This window comes from Erythrolamprus reginae, chromosome Z (assembly GCF_031021105.1).
Source record: "Erythrolamprus reginae isolate rEryReg1 chromosome Z, rEryReg1.hap1, whole genome shotgun sequence".
NCBI lineage: Eukaryota > Metazoa > Chordata > Lepidosauria > Squamata > Dipsadidae > Erythrolamprus > Erythrolamprus reginae.
The window spans coordinates 127,983,066-127,998,069 of record NC_091963.1 but is presented as its reverse complement, the minus strand read 5'-3'; the positions used below and the strand labels follow the sequence as shown (position 1 = coordinate 127,998,069).

The 15,004-nt window shown below is 40.6% G+C and overlaps 1 protein-coding gene across 1 annotated transcript; it reads left to right on the top strand.

The window, feature by feature from the left end:
• Positions 1 to 592: 592 nt before the first annotated feature.
• On the top strand, positions 593 to 9,011 carry LOC139175980 (calcium-binding protein 5-like). Its single transcript, XM_070767414.1, has 6 exons — positions 593 to 655; positions 2,663 to 2,693; positions 3,371 to 3,514; positions 4,549 to 4,658; positions 7,889 to 8,036; positions 8,986 to 9,011. Exons 1-6 carry the CDS (start codon positions 593 to 595, stop codon positions 9,009 to 9,011), a joined length of 522 nt encoding a protein of 173 aa, XP_070623515.1.
• Positions 9,012 to 15,004: the final 5,993 nt, after the last annotated feature.

Sequence of the window (15,004 nt, the reverse complement as noted above, 5' to 3'; positions counted from 1 at the left end):
AAATTAGAGGGAACACTGTTCTGTGGTGGTGTTTTGTTTATGTATTTGAATGGGATGTGTGCCCTGAAGACATTGTTGATTCCTCATAACTGCCTAGTCCCCACAGTTTTCTTGGCAATGATTTGCCATTGCCTCCTTTCCAGGGCTGATAGTGACTGGCTGGCCTACCCAGTTGTATTTCTGCCTATGTCAGGATTGGAACACATATCCAGTTTTTTTAGGCTGATGGCTTAATTGCTACACACACATACTGACTACCCATCCTTTTCTTCACCGTTTTAATGTTCTGGAAGCTTCCGTCTCTTCCATACTTCCTGAGAAGCCAAGCTGGTCCAGGCTGCCAATTTTCACCACGTGGCCGATGTTAATCTGGTCAAAAGAGGAGAGATTTATTCTACAGATGTCACAGCCAGGAGAAGAACAAAAAAGGCCTGGATGGAGGAGGGGTCGGAAATGAAGGAGAGATGATCCTTTTCTCCCTCTATAAATCACCCTCTTCCAAAGAGCCGTTTTTTCGACTGCTGAAGATTGGGCACCAGGCAGACTGGCTGGGGACTCGGCAACTGGACTGGGACCCACATCTCTCTGCACCATGCAGAATGGACTGGGAGCGGCCTGCATCTTCTTGCGCAAGAACATTGCTGACAAGCAGAGGGTATGGGCTATCTAGTAGGGATTGGGTCATGAGCATTGGTGGGGTAGCCTTACAGGTTAGGGGAAAGGCACCAGACTAGACTTATGTCTTTTTTCAGTGAAAGAGCAATTAACTCAAAAGTGGTCCAGGGCAGGATTGTAATATTCCCAGATTTCACTCTCTGCCACAGGAAGGTATTCTGTTTCTAATTCAGGATATTGGATCATGGGTCCAAACTAGGCAGAAAATAGTAGAAGTATGAAATTGTGGTGGGAGAGATAGATAGATGCCTGGGTTTTCTTCTAAAGGAATCTAAAAAAACATTTCCCAACCTTTGAAAAATGAAAAAAAATGGAAAAAAAAAACTTCAGAAGAGAATGATTTAGGGGTAGTGATTTCTGACAGTCTCAAAATGGGTGAGTTGGGCGGTAGGAAAAGCAAGTAGGATGCTTGGCTGCATAACTAGAGGTATAACAAGCAGGAAGAGGGAAATTGTGATCCCGCTATATAGAGCGCTGGTGAGACCACATTTGGAATACTGTGTTCAATTCTGGAGACCTCACCTACAAAAAGATATTGACAAAATTGAACGGGTCCAAAGACCAGCTACAAGAATGGTGGAAGGTCTTAAGCATAAAACGTATCAGGAAAGACTTCATGAACTCAATCTGTATAGTCTGGAGGACAGAAGGAAAAGGTCGAAACATTTAAATATGTTAAAGGGTTAAATAAGGTTCAGGAGGGAAGTGTTTTTAATAGGAAAGTGAACACAAGAACAAGGGGACACAATCTGAGGTTAGTTGGGGGAAAGATCAAAAGCAACATGAAAAAATATTATTTTACTGAAAGAGTAGTAGATCCTTGGAACAAACTTCCAGCAGACGTGGTTGGTAAATCCACAGTAACTGAATTTAAACATGCCTGGGATAAACATATATCCATCCTAAGATAAAAATACAGGAAATAGTATAAGGGCAGACTAGATTGATCACGAGGTCTTTTTCTGCCGTCAGTCTTCTATGTTTCTATTGGGCTCCGAGCCCCTACCAATTTGTCCAGGATGATGGGTGTTGTATTGTAAATTCAACAGTGGGAAGACATTACTGTAAATAGGAGAAAGTTGAACGAGATAATTGTATTTTATGAGATATTGTTAATTAATTAGATTTAATTTAGCATATGATGAAAACATGACAGAAGAAAAGTAAACATATTTACATATAAACAAATATTAGAGAGAAGAAGGCAGTTGAAAAAGACATTTTTTCTAATGCTTTTATCCGCACAGGTGGTAAATCACACAGGTTTACAAACAATGGAGATGACAGAAATATAAATAAGTATGGTCCATGTCAAGTGATGCTTATCTTCCAACTTCTCTTTGTTTTTCTAGTTGGGGGTTTGTTCCATTCACTCGCAAAGTTTACAAGAAAAAAACTGAGTCTTTTTTACCTCTGTTGTAAGCAGCTTGGTTTAGGCTGTCTTCTCAAATATTCTTCTTTTATTTCCTAATCAAAGTATTCTATTCTATTCTATTCTATTCTATTCCATTCTATTCCATTCTATTCTATTCTATTCTATCTGTTGCCTGTCACAACCTGATCCACAATCAGTAGCTGGCAGTTACCTGAACTACCTATAAGACTTGCTTGCCATTGAATTTATTCATCTCATTGAGAGAGGATCCAATAAATCTAAAAGCCCAGTGGCTTTAGCGTTTCCATTTCCTGATAGTTATTTGGGTTTTAACCTGCTATTTTGGGATACCGTGATTTCTTGCCATTCGGTGCAATATTTTCCATTGGCCAAGAACAATAAAATGCTATAGTTGAGGAGTTATGGTTGGGGCCAATTGAGTGGAGAGTTAAGGATAGAATTATGGTGACTTGATTCCTCTAGTTCCTCCCACCCCAAAAAGGACCAGTTTTCTTCTGGGTTTAGAAACATCAGCCTTGGTTTCAGAGTTCCTTGTTTATGTCTTTCTACTGTAGTGAATGTCTTTCCACTTTTATTGTGTGTTTGTTACAGCAACGTGAACTGAGTGGAGATGAAATTGAAGGTAGGTCAAACTTCTGTTTGTACACATATCTGATTCTGACTAATATATTAAACTAGTGCTCCAAGATATGCTGAAATCCTTTGGGAGGTTAGAAAAGATTGAAGAAACATCAGTAACAGATAATCTTCCTTGAAAAAGTGTGCTGTCAGAATTCCCCTGGAGACTGTTAAAAAGGACAAGTATTAATTGTGTGCTGAAATAAATTCATAACGAGGGATGGTGGAGCAGGTGCCTTTCTGGGCCTACTATTCATATTCCAACATAAAAATAAAGTCAGAATTAGTTTAATTTTCTTAGTAATGTAGCTTCAGTGGGAGGTCTCTAAATAAAAAATCAACAAGAAGGAATAGCATATTATTAACAGGGTTTAAAACAATGAGATTCGTGAGCTAGGTTGTTTGCTTGTTTAACAGTCAATCAATCAATGACATTTCTGTATCATTTTGCTCCAAAATGGCTCCAAGCTAAATAAATCCAGATTAACAAAACAGAAATGATATGCCCAAGCATGCAAACCATATTATGGTTTAAGAGGTGATCTGATATACATAGAATATTAAGGGCTGAGCTCCTGCAACACTCTAAGCTTAAATTACTCAAGCATGTTACAAAAGCCCAGCCATGACCTTATCTGATTCTTTATCATCTTCATCATCTTCCTCATCGTGCAAAAACAGAACTTTGTGAAGCCTTTCAGGAGTTTGACAAGGACAAAGACGGATTTATCAGCTGCAAAGATTTGGGTAACCTCATGAGAACAATGGGGTACATGCCAACCGAGATGGAACTCATAGAGCTGTCTCAACAGATCAACATGAATCGTAAGTAGTTGTTGGAAAGAGTAAGGGAAACCTAAGTCTGAGACTTTCCAGATGTCTCTGAACTCCAACTCGTATCATTGTAGTCAATACTGAGTGATGGATCTTTCATTAAAGGCATTTACTACTGGCTTTTGGCTAGTAAATTTGTTAAGATTGAAAGGTCTATTTCAGATCTAAGCAGGGGTGGGCTACTGCCCAGACCGGGGGGGGGGGGACACAGTGGGGGTAACGAAAATGGAGCTCCACCCCAGAGCACCCAATTTGTATTGAAAGATGTTGAAAGAAAGTAAATAAGCCATGGCCACAGTGTGGTAGTAAAAATTTTGGTAACCTTTCACTGGATCTAAGGAATTGCCCTTCAGGAATAAATTACATGTGATGTTTATACATCTTGTTTAATTTGGACCTTTTTTTAAATGAGCGAAGATCAGCTGCTGAAAGGGATGATTGTAGGTGAAAGAAGAGATTCCCTTTATTTCCCGTAGTAAGACTTTACTACAGGTCTTCTCCTATGAAACAATTATTTGCATTGGAAAGAAAAGTCCATTTGTTTTGTTCCCACAAATAAAATAATGGCAAAGAGAAAAGATTTTTATAAAGACCACGGCGAGTCAAAGAGCTTATTATTTCTTGCCTAAGTATCCAATTCTCCAATTTTTTAAAGGAATGATAATGGGAAACTTCTGAGTTCTTTGAATATGAGTTGGACTAGTAGGTCACATGATTTCAAAACTAAAGTGCATTTATTGCAATTTTCATTCCTCCTGATAGAAATGATCTCATATGCTCTCTTACCTAGTTGTTTGTCAAATCCAAAACTAAATTATGAACATGCTGCTTTGGTACTCACTTAGGAAGTATGGGGTGGCCACAGAATTGATACATTTTCTATTATTTTCTCCTTGATATTCTGAAAAAGCTTTTGACCAAGAAACTGAAGGAGAAGGCAAGATATCTAGATGCTCTTGGTAGGGGTAGGTTTTTGGTTTTTTTTTAACTACTTTAAGAAGTAAGTATAACTTTTTTTGTTACAGTTGGGGGACACGTGGCTTTTGAGGACTTTGTAGAGTTGATGACCCCAAAACTACTGGCAGAAACAGCGGGCATGATTGGCGTTCAAGAGATGAGAGATGTCTTCAAGGAGGTAAAAACAGATGTAAAGGCACAGGAGTTAGATCCCGAAAGGAAAGCTGGATTAGATGGGCTCTCTTTATTTTAAGTTCATTTCCAGATTTCTTGATCTGAGATAAACTTCATCTACATCAGCATTTTCTTATGGTTGTACAAACAAAATGTAAGGACAACCTATACTTAGCCGTAGTTTCTGCCCACTGTCTGGTTTTCTATAGAGACTTCTTGTAGTGAATAAAGAACATGACCTTGACAGAAAGAAGCCAAATCCATTCCCAGAGAGATGACTAATTCAAGCCCACTTCAATCTGTGGGGAAAGAGGAAAAGGCCCAGACTTCTCCTTAGTTTCTTGTTTATGTCCCTCTACTTGGGATGTGTGTGTATGTGTGTTTTTGTGTCTGTGGGATAAAGCACAATCAGAATTGCAATTACTATAGCAGATACTATATTTTGAATTTCCCTTTCAATTTATTTGCGCACTATGTCTGGTGCACATATTGGAGCTAACATCTCCTAATGGGTTTATTAAATTAAATTTATTAACAAGGCAACTGGTTAACAGGCCAATTAATGTACAGAGATTAAAAGAATCCTTTGTTGATGGGAGAAAAATGCCTAAATAATCCCTTTTCAAATGTGGGTTACGACTGGATAAGATTTTAAATTTAGATAGATAACTAGAAGCTGTGCAACAGACTTTCTTGCTTTAGCCAGTGCCACCATAGCTGTCAACAAATCCCTAGCTCAACTGAAGGTCGGGCGATGCCCCATTTCAGGCAACACATCTGTACCAAAGGCAGCTTCTATTACCCCATTCTGTGAATCAAATCTTGGGACAAAAATTTCAGGAAACCTCACCCTTATATGGAAGCCAGCCAAAGCACCCGTTTTTGCGCTACTGGGATTTCCCTGAGGCTCCCCTCCATGGAAAACCCCATCTCTGGACTTCCGCATTTTTGCGATGCTGCAGGGGAATCCCAGCAGGGGAATCCCAGCATTGCAAAAACGGGTGCTTTGCTGGCAACGGAAATCCGGAGGTGGGGTTTCCCAGCGAGGGAAGCCTCAGCGAAATCCCAGCAGTGCAAAAACGGGTGCTTCGGCTGGCAAAAGGGGTGAATTTTGGGCTTGCATGCATTAATCGCTTTTCCATTGATTCCTATGGGAAACATTTAGTGATGGGCAAACTGAACCCGCACAATTCGGGTCCGTACCGAATTTTGCGGTGTTCGGTATGCCGAACACGAACACGAACTTTTTTCAAACTTTGGGCAAAGTTCAGGGTCGTACTCGGCGTTCGGAGCTTTGACGTCACCAGCAGGTTGCTAAGGACACCTGGATTCCATGGAATCCAGGAAGTGATCACCTTGGTGTCCTTAGCAACCTGCCGGTGACATCAAAGCTCTGCCCCTGGAATCTCTTCGTGGGAGGGATTCCCCGTTCAGGTTGGAGTTCGGGTTCGGTTCAGGTTCGGCCGAATTTTGTGTAAAGTTCGTCCAAACTTGCCGAACCCGAACACCGTTGGGTTTGCCCATCACTAGAAACATTGTTTCATCTTACGAACTTTTCAACTGACGAACCTCGTCCTGGAACTAATTAAGTTCATAAGACAAGGTATCACTGTATTTTAAAAAAGTTGTGTTCTTTCTAAATCACATCAAACAATCCTACTGTTAATAAAAGATTATAGGTGTTCATCTCAGTTTATGGCATCTGGTAGGGAGCAATTCCTTCACCGAAGAATAATGTTTAATATATTCCAGAAACCTGAGATATAGAATAAAATAACAAGAGTTGGAAGGGATCTTGGAGGTCTTCTAGTCCAATCCTCTGCTCAGGCAGGAAACCCTACACCAGTGGTGGTGTACCTATGGCACATGTGCCGCACGTGGAGCCATATGTGCTGGCACACGAACCGTTGCCCTAACTCAGCTCCAGCGTGCATGTGCGTGCCAGCCAGCTGATTTTCCACTCATGTGGAGGCTCTGGGAGGGCATCTTTGGCCTCCAGAGGGCCTCTGGGGGGAGCAGGGGAGGCCGTTTTTGCCCTCCCCAGGCTCCAAGAAAGCCTCTGGAGCCTGGGGAGGGCAAAAAATGGGCCTACTAGGCCCACTGGAAGTCAGGAAACAGGGGAATGGGGGAGGTTGCCTGCACATGCAAAGGGGTGGTGGGGCAGGTCAGGCACGCATTTATTTATTATTTATTATTTAGATTTGTATGCCGCCCCTCTCCGAAGACTCGCATGTACAGAGGGGCATTGAATTATGAGTACGGGCACTAGTACGCATGTAATAGTGTGCACATAGACACTTTTGGCACTAGAGGAAAAAAAGGTTTGCCATCACTGTCCTATACCATTTCACACAAATGGTTGTCCTCTGCCTTACAAAATTCCAGTGTTGGAGCACTCATAATTTCTAGATGAAAGTTGTTCCACTGATTAATTGTTCTTAACTGTCAGGAAATTTGTCCTAATTTTTAGGTTGCTTTTCTCTTTGATTAGCTTCCATCTATTGCTTCTAGTCCCGCTTTCAGGTGCTTTGGAGAATTGGCCCTGATATATTGGTTGCCGATCAGTTTCCGGTCACAATTCAAAGTGTTGGTTATGACCTATAAAGCCCTTCATGGCATCAGACCAGAATATCTCTGGGACTGCCTTCTGCCGCATGAATCCCAGCGACCGGTTAGGTCCCACAGAGTTGGCCTTCTCCGGGTCCCATTGACTAAACAATGTTGTTTGGCGGGACCAAGGGGAAGAGCCTTCTTTGTGGCAGCCCCAACCCTCTGGAACCAGCTCCCCCCGGAGATTAGAACTTCCCTCACCCTCCTTGCCTTTCGTAAACTTCTTAAGACCCATCTCTGCCGTCAAGCATGGGGGAACTGAGACATCTCCCGCGGGCCTATACAGTTTATACATGGTATGTTTGTGTGTATGTTTGCTTTTAATAATGGGGTGTTTAGTGTTTTTTAAATTATTAGATTTGTTTTTACATTGTCTTTGTTATTGTTGTGAGCCGCCCCGAGTCTATGAAGAGGGGCGGCATACAAATCCAATTATTATTAATAATAATAATAATAATAATAATAATAATAATAATAATAATAATAATAATAATATTGGACCACAGCTATGGTCATTGCTCTCTCAAATGCCATTACTATGTAGGTTCATAGCTAATCCTCCTTTTGGTTCCAGTATAGAAAATGTGCACGGGTATTCTGAATAATTCTGGGTCTTCTTTCCAGTTTGACACAAATGGGGATGGCAAGATCACCTTGATTGAGCTGCGTCAGACCATGCAGCGTTTGATGAGTGAGACGATGACCCCTCAGGAGATTAACGATATGGTGAAGGATGCTGACGTTAATGGAGACGGGACTGTGGATTTTGAAGGTGATATCTGGCAATATAATATTGATGGAAAGATATTATAGGCTTAGAGAAATCAGGGTGAGAGATTAAAGTATTAAAGCTCTAGAGAGATAGGATTTAGAAGCACAGAGTGACAAGATACAGGCTTAAATGGGCTTGGATAATAGATTTAGAAATTTATTTATTACGTTGTTCCAATTTCACGGAGATTGGAGCTCAGCTGCAATTTTCCCGCACCCAGAGCAGATTTTTGAAGTTTGAATGACTAAGGTAAATATTATAGTATTATTTCCTATTAAGCTTTATACTGTATTTCTCTTTTGTAAGAATTTTGTGTGTTCCATCTTTAAAATGTAAAAAACCGGGAACATTTTAGTGGCAATATTATTTTCCCCAACTCTTTTGTATTATAATTGTACTGATTTATACCAGGAAGATATTCATTGCCAGAGATCTTCTATCTGAACTAGAGGGATGGGGGGGGGGGGGGAGAGAGACATTTTGAACAGATTACTGAATGAGGGGTGATATGAATTAAGGTCTGCAATTTTGAAAAATTAGCCTCTTCTAGTAGAAAATCAGAAGATCACATTTTAAAACCTTAAAACAGGAGTCCCCAAACTCGACAACTTTAAGATTTTGAAGATCTCTGCCTTAAGATGAAGGCTCTGTATATGTGCCATTGCAATAGTTGTATGATATAATAAAAGGAAATTTGATCTGCACCTAATCAGGCAATATAATAAATTTAGTTTAGATCAGCTTTAACAACTGCAAAAAGGGACTTTAGTTGCTTTAATTCCCCTATTGTCACATTCCTGACAATTATGTTCATATCAGAGGAAGACACCTGCTGAGGTCATTAAGCAAATCTTGTGGATGGAGTAAGGATTTGACCTTTAAAAGGATTTGACATTTGACAAGGCTAGTGTAAGTGTACTAATATTGTCTCATGATATTTCCCTTACAGAATTTGTCTGGATGTTGTCACGCTGATGCAATCATCGGCCTTCCTCTACTTCCAAGGAGTGGAAATACAAATTGCACTTTAAAAATAAATAAATAAATAAATGTGCATTCCTTTAGTTTTTGAGCTTCAAAAAAAAGAAAAAAGTATGCTAGCACAATTTGTTGTACCCTGTAGTCAAATTTTAATCTGCTTCCATAAAAAGGCTTGTGAAAATCTTCACCTTCATTTTTCACTCAATGTCACAAGGCAGAGGGGTTGGGGAGGACAATGCACCAAATCCTGTCTTTAAAATTGAAAGAGGCAAGGTTAGGAAAGCGGGCAGGTGCCTGACAGAATAGCCACCTTTTGAATTTGCCAAATGACAGATTTATTCAAATGGAGATGTGTCTCCTGAGTAGAGAGACCTGTTTTGCTCCTGAGGGAATCTGTTTTGCTCCTGATGGAATCTGCCGACAAAGCCTCCTCTGACCAAGGAAGCATGAGTGACAGGGAAGAGGGGAGTTTGGCAGACAGCCCAGGAGGAGATCAATCATCTGTATCATCCCTGGATTCTGAACAAGAATTAATGACACATCCACGCATGCGTAGAGGGATGCATAGGAGACAACAACTGAAGGATTATTACAAGAGAAAATGAGGCCACCTGTGGTTGGGTGGGGCTGCTGTGGTTGGGTGGGGCTGCTGTAAAGACAAGGAGAACTGTGTTAAAAATGGTTGCCTGAAAGGTTAATGAGATGAAGTAGAAGTATAGAATGAAACTGTGAGAGAGCTTCCCCCAGCTTTATTCTGGGCCCGTTCATCTCACCAACCTGTCACCCAAGTTATTTTTGGACATAGCTTTACTAATATTCCAGAAGACCTGTAAACTGGTGTCTAAAAATATCTCAATGGACAGGACAGTGGGATAGAAGAAGCATGTGAGTTTAAGAAGAGGGAAGCTTGCAGGGCACATTGTTCTGCCAGCGTGTTTCAACCGCCCGTATTTACAGGGTAATTAGTCCAGGAAGACACATACCACACGATAAAAGGAAAACCTAAAAGTTTTTATAAACAGAAAAACAGAATCAGCTCCCTTTTTAAATGTCAAAGGGATTTTCTGGTACTCACAAGGCATAGGTTAAATGCAATCCAATTGCTCACCCAATAACTGGGAAATTGAGTCCAATTCTAAAGTCCAGAGAGTCCACACACAATCTTGAACAGCACAAAAACCATGATCTTGATGAAACAATGAATCAGATAAACTGCCATGAGGCTAAAACACCAGGCTGCACTTTTATCTGTAGCACTAATTACAGCAGCCCCACCCAACCACAGGTGGCCTCATTTTCTCTTGTAATAATCCTTCAGTTGTTGTCTCCTAGGCATCACTCTATGCATGTGTGGATATGCCATTAATTCTTGTTCAGAATCCAGGGATGATACAGATGATTGATCTCCTCCTGGGCTGTCTGCTAAACTCCCCTCTTCCCTGTCACTCACACTTCCTTGGTCAGAGGAGGCTTCGTCGGCAGATTCCATCGGGAGCAAAACAGGCCTGCGGCATGTGGATGTTTCCCCCACATCCACATCCACCTCCACATTCCTTGGGGCAGGAGCTGGGCCAGAGCTAACCACAACAGGCACATAAAGGAGATTCATCCTATTTCAACCATTTCAACCAAGCTTCTTTTGAATACAGGTTTACTGTTCTTCCTGTTGCTTAGGAAAGAGCAAAATTGCAGCCTTCTTCTCCATTACATTCAGCTGCCAATTATTCCAAAATGGCAGTGCCGGTAGCATTTGGCAACTGCTAATGGTCCCTGCAAGCATCCCATCCAATACACAAGATGATTTTGGAGATGTAAAAGGTCTTCATTCCTCAAAAAAATGAGGATAGTAGAAACCATGGCTGTGTAAGAAACCTTGTTGGCAGGAACAGTGGAACACCTGTAAGGTACTTACCTTATTTTTCGGAGTATAAGATGCACCTTAGTTTTGGGGAAGGAAAATAGGGGGAAAATAATCTGCCTACCAGGTATTTATATGGCTAGTATCCAGGGGTGGTCTACTGCCCGGACCGGGGGTGGGTGGGGGCGGGAAGCAGTGGGGTAGCAAAAATGGAGCTCCACCCCAGAGCACTCAATTTACAGTGAAAGATGTTGAAAGAAAAAGCAGGGCGTCCTGCATAAGCCACACCCACAGTGTGGTAGTAAAAATTTTGGTAGCCCTTCACTGCTAGTATCCTTAGTCTGGTTAACTTCAGCACATTATTTTATCCCCTGGTTAGTGCTTAAAAAATCTTTCTTGGAGGTACAGTGTTCCCTCGATTTTCGCGGGTTTGAACTTCGCGAAACGTCTATACCACGGTTTTTCAAAAATATTAATTAAGAAATACTTCACGTTCCCCCCCCCCTATACCACGTTTTTTCCCGCCCAATGATGTCATATGTCATCGCCAAACTTTCATCTGCCTTTAAAAAACATTTTTAAAAATAAACTTTAATAAATAAACATGGTGAATAATAATCTAAATAGTTGCTAAGGGAATGGAAAATTGTAATTTAGGGGTTTAAAGTGTTTAGGGAAGGCTTGGGATACTGTTCATAGCCAATAATAGTGTATTTACTTCTACATCTCTACTTTGCGGAAATTCGACTCGGAACGCATCCTCCACGAAAATTGAGGGAACAATGTAGTAGCAATGAAAAAATCCTGCAAGCTGTGAAAATCATTAGTACCTCATTAGGGCTGGGGGGGAAAATCTTCAAAAAAGCTACCATTCTGAGTATAAAACACACCCAAATTTTCAGCCTCTTTTAGTGAGGAAAAATGTGTGCAGTATTTGGTACAGAACCAACAACCCCAAAGCTAGAAAAACCCAACTCTCATTTGTATCTTAATTATAGACAGTGATCGTCCTGTTTTTCTTTTTAATTAAATATTTGTCACTTCAGGATTGCAAAATGCATATTTAAAACAGAAACTATAATATTGTACAAGAAGCCTAGGCAGGGGTGGGCTACTGCCCGGATTGGGGATGGGGGAAATGCAATGAGGTAGCGAAAATGGACCTCCACCCCAGAGCACCCAATTTGCACTGACAGATGTTGAAAGAAAATGCAGGGCGTCCTGCAAAAGCCACGCCCATAATGTGGTAGTAAAAATTTTGGTAGCCCTTAACTGAGCCTGAATGGTGCTTTGTGAAACACTGGTCAGGTATTATTAGGCAGATGCTTCTGTGGAAGCCATTTATTTGAATTCTCCTTCAGCCCCAGGCAAAATATTCAAGGAATATACTGGAAAGAGGGAACCAGAGGAAAGAAGCCCAGGGTTGTGGTTGCAGAATCTGGGAAGGTTCTGATAAGGACTAGGTTGAACCAAGCCATGGCACATCAGTAAGGAGTCACCATAGGATGTTCCTACAAGATAACTTGGTTCAGAAGCAAAACACTAGAGATAAACTGGAATTGCTAAACACAAATGCCTTGCTGGGGAGCTGGGGATGAGATAAAGGCACCACTGTGAAAACATGTTCTCTAAAAATGATCAGCAGAACATCTTCAGTTAATCGTAAGCATGGATGGTCCCAAGGACTGCAGATAGCCACAGTCATCTACTCTTGGCCATGGGAAGTTTCTGACTGTCGCGCTCTCTCAGCCCAACCTAATCTGTCTTGAGTGGTATAATATGAACAAAAGACTGGGAAGTGAGGTTAAGTAACTCAGTTTATAGAGGAGATTGTGGGAGAGAATAGGTAGATTTCTTAAATTCTTCTCAAATCATGGATAAACAACTTGAAATCCATATATACATATACAGTGTTCCCTCGATTTTCGCGGGTTCAAACTTCGCGAATAGCCTATACCACGGTTTTTCAAAAAATATTAATTAAAAAAATACTTCGCGGGTTTTTTTCCTATACCATGGTTTTCCCCACACAATGATGTCATACGTCATCGCCAAACTAATAATTTTTGCAAATAAATAACAAAAAAAATAATTATTGTTAATAAATAATTATGTTTATAAATATCAGGATCACTAAGTGTCTTATTCAATGGTGAGTACCAGTAATAATGGTGAGTAAATGATTGTTAAGGGAATGGGAAATGGTAATTAGGGGTTTAAAGTGTTAAGGGAAGGCTTGTGAGACTGTTCATAGCAAAAATGGTGTATTTACTTCCGCATCTCTACTTTGCGGAAATTTGACTTTCGCAGGTGGTCTTGGAACGCATCCCCCGCGAAAAGTGAGGGATCACTGTATTTATGTATATACATACATATATATATAAACACACACACACACATATGAAGGTCTTGGCATATTCGGGTTTCTTCCCGTGTAAGTTTGAGAGATTTCTGGCGACGTTTCGATGATGTCTCACTCGTCGTCTTCAGGCTGGTGCTTCTGTCCTTGTGCTAGGGTGAACACACCTATGATCCCTATTTTTAAAAATGGTATTTCAAGATCACTGCCCGGCAGAAAACCTTTGTTTCTTTGAAAACCTGGCAGAACTCAGGGTTTCCTTTTCTCATTATCTTTCATCAGATCTACCTTCTACTCCCAACTAATGAACAATAAAATTTTCCTTATACAGAATTATCTCAGGCTGCGAGTGGAAAATTTCTAACCATCCAACAACCCGAATTATCAGTCAGCATTTGCAGAGATCAGAAACATTGTCCAACAACTCAAAGCATGACCCTGATCAAAATGGTTTTGCTTTTGATTATTGCCTTGAAGGAAAAGGAGATTAAACTGAGAACAGACAGTTCTTGTAACTTGAAAAATATGGAAACCTTTGAAAAACTCTGCTGAGAACCTGAACATCTGCATTTGAGTGTCATTGCCCAGGAAAAGCATGTGGGCCTGCTGAAATTCCCAGGACCTTGTTTAACCCGGCCTTCTCTAAAGGATTATACTTGCAGGCTGGCTGACTTCCATCAATCACCTTTTTTGAGATTAACAGCTGTGGGAATCAAAATAGCTGCTGCCAGCCCTTCTTTCCATCCCATCAAATTATGAAGTGAGGGGGGCGGTTGTCCAGAAAAGAAGCTGATGATATAAAGGATAAACCAAGGTAATTCCAGTCCCTAGAACTGGAATGCTCCAAAATTTTTGCTTTTAAGCTTAGCCATCACATCACTCTTCATTCCCAGATAATGAAGGCTGTCCAATAAAGGAAGGATTTTTGACACCCTCAAAGCCCACTTTCAATTCTTCTATTTATCTCCCCTTAGCTTTAAAAACAAAGTGACAGATTTTCAGAAAAGGAACATATTTTTAATACAGTACATAGAAACATAGAAACATAGAAGTCTGACGGCAGAAAAAGACCTCATGGTCCATCTAGTCTGCCCTTATACTATTTTCTGTATTTTATCTTAGGATGGATATATGTTTATCCCAGGCATGTTTAAATTCAGTTACTGTGGATTTATCTACCATGTCTGCTGGAAGTTTGTTCCAAGGATCTACTACTCTTTCAGTAAAACAATATTTTCTCATGTTGCTTTTGATCTTTCCCCCAACTAACTTCAGATTGTGTCCCCTTGTTCTTGTGTTCACTTTCCTATTAAAAACACTTCCGTCCTGGACCTTATTTAACCCTTTAACATATTTAAATGTTTCGATCATGTCCCTACTTTTCCTTCTGTCCTCCAGACTATACAGCAGTACTGCACTAGCACCCAGTTTTTCCTACACCACTTTTTTTTTTCATTGTAGCCCACAGGCAAGAGAAAAATCCCATTTGTCCTGATTACTGTCTTTAACCATTTTTAGCAAAACAGCTGGTTTTAATCCAGTTTAGCGATGCCTATATGTGTGGAAGTCTAGTTTGCTAATACTAAACTTCATTAAGTCCATTATATAAGGGCACAACCCCCTCCTTTCTCCCTCCCACCCTCACTCTGCCTTGCTTAAACAGGTCAACAGATATTCAAGCTAAAACACACATCAATTAGGAAGCTGCTGTCAAACATAATAACTGCAAATGTCAACACAAATGGTCCACGAAGGCTTGAAGAAGTGTTA

Bases quoted from the DNA above. Each gene is read 5' to 3' on its own strand.
- LOC139175980 (XM_070767414.1), top strand. From the start codon at position 593: ATGCAGAATGGACTGGGAGCGGCCTGCATCTTCTTGCGCAAGAACATT. The intron at 3,515-4,548 runs GTAAGTAGTTGT...TTTTTGTTACAG, and splicing joins TCAACAGATCAACATGAATC to TTGGGGGACACGTGGCTTTT. The intron at 4,659-7,888 runs GTAAAAACAGAT...TCTTCTTTCCAG, and splicing joins TGAGAGATGTCTTCAAGGAG to TTTGACACAAATGGGGATGG.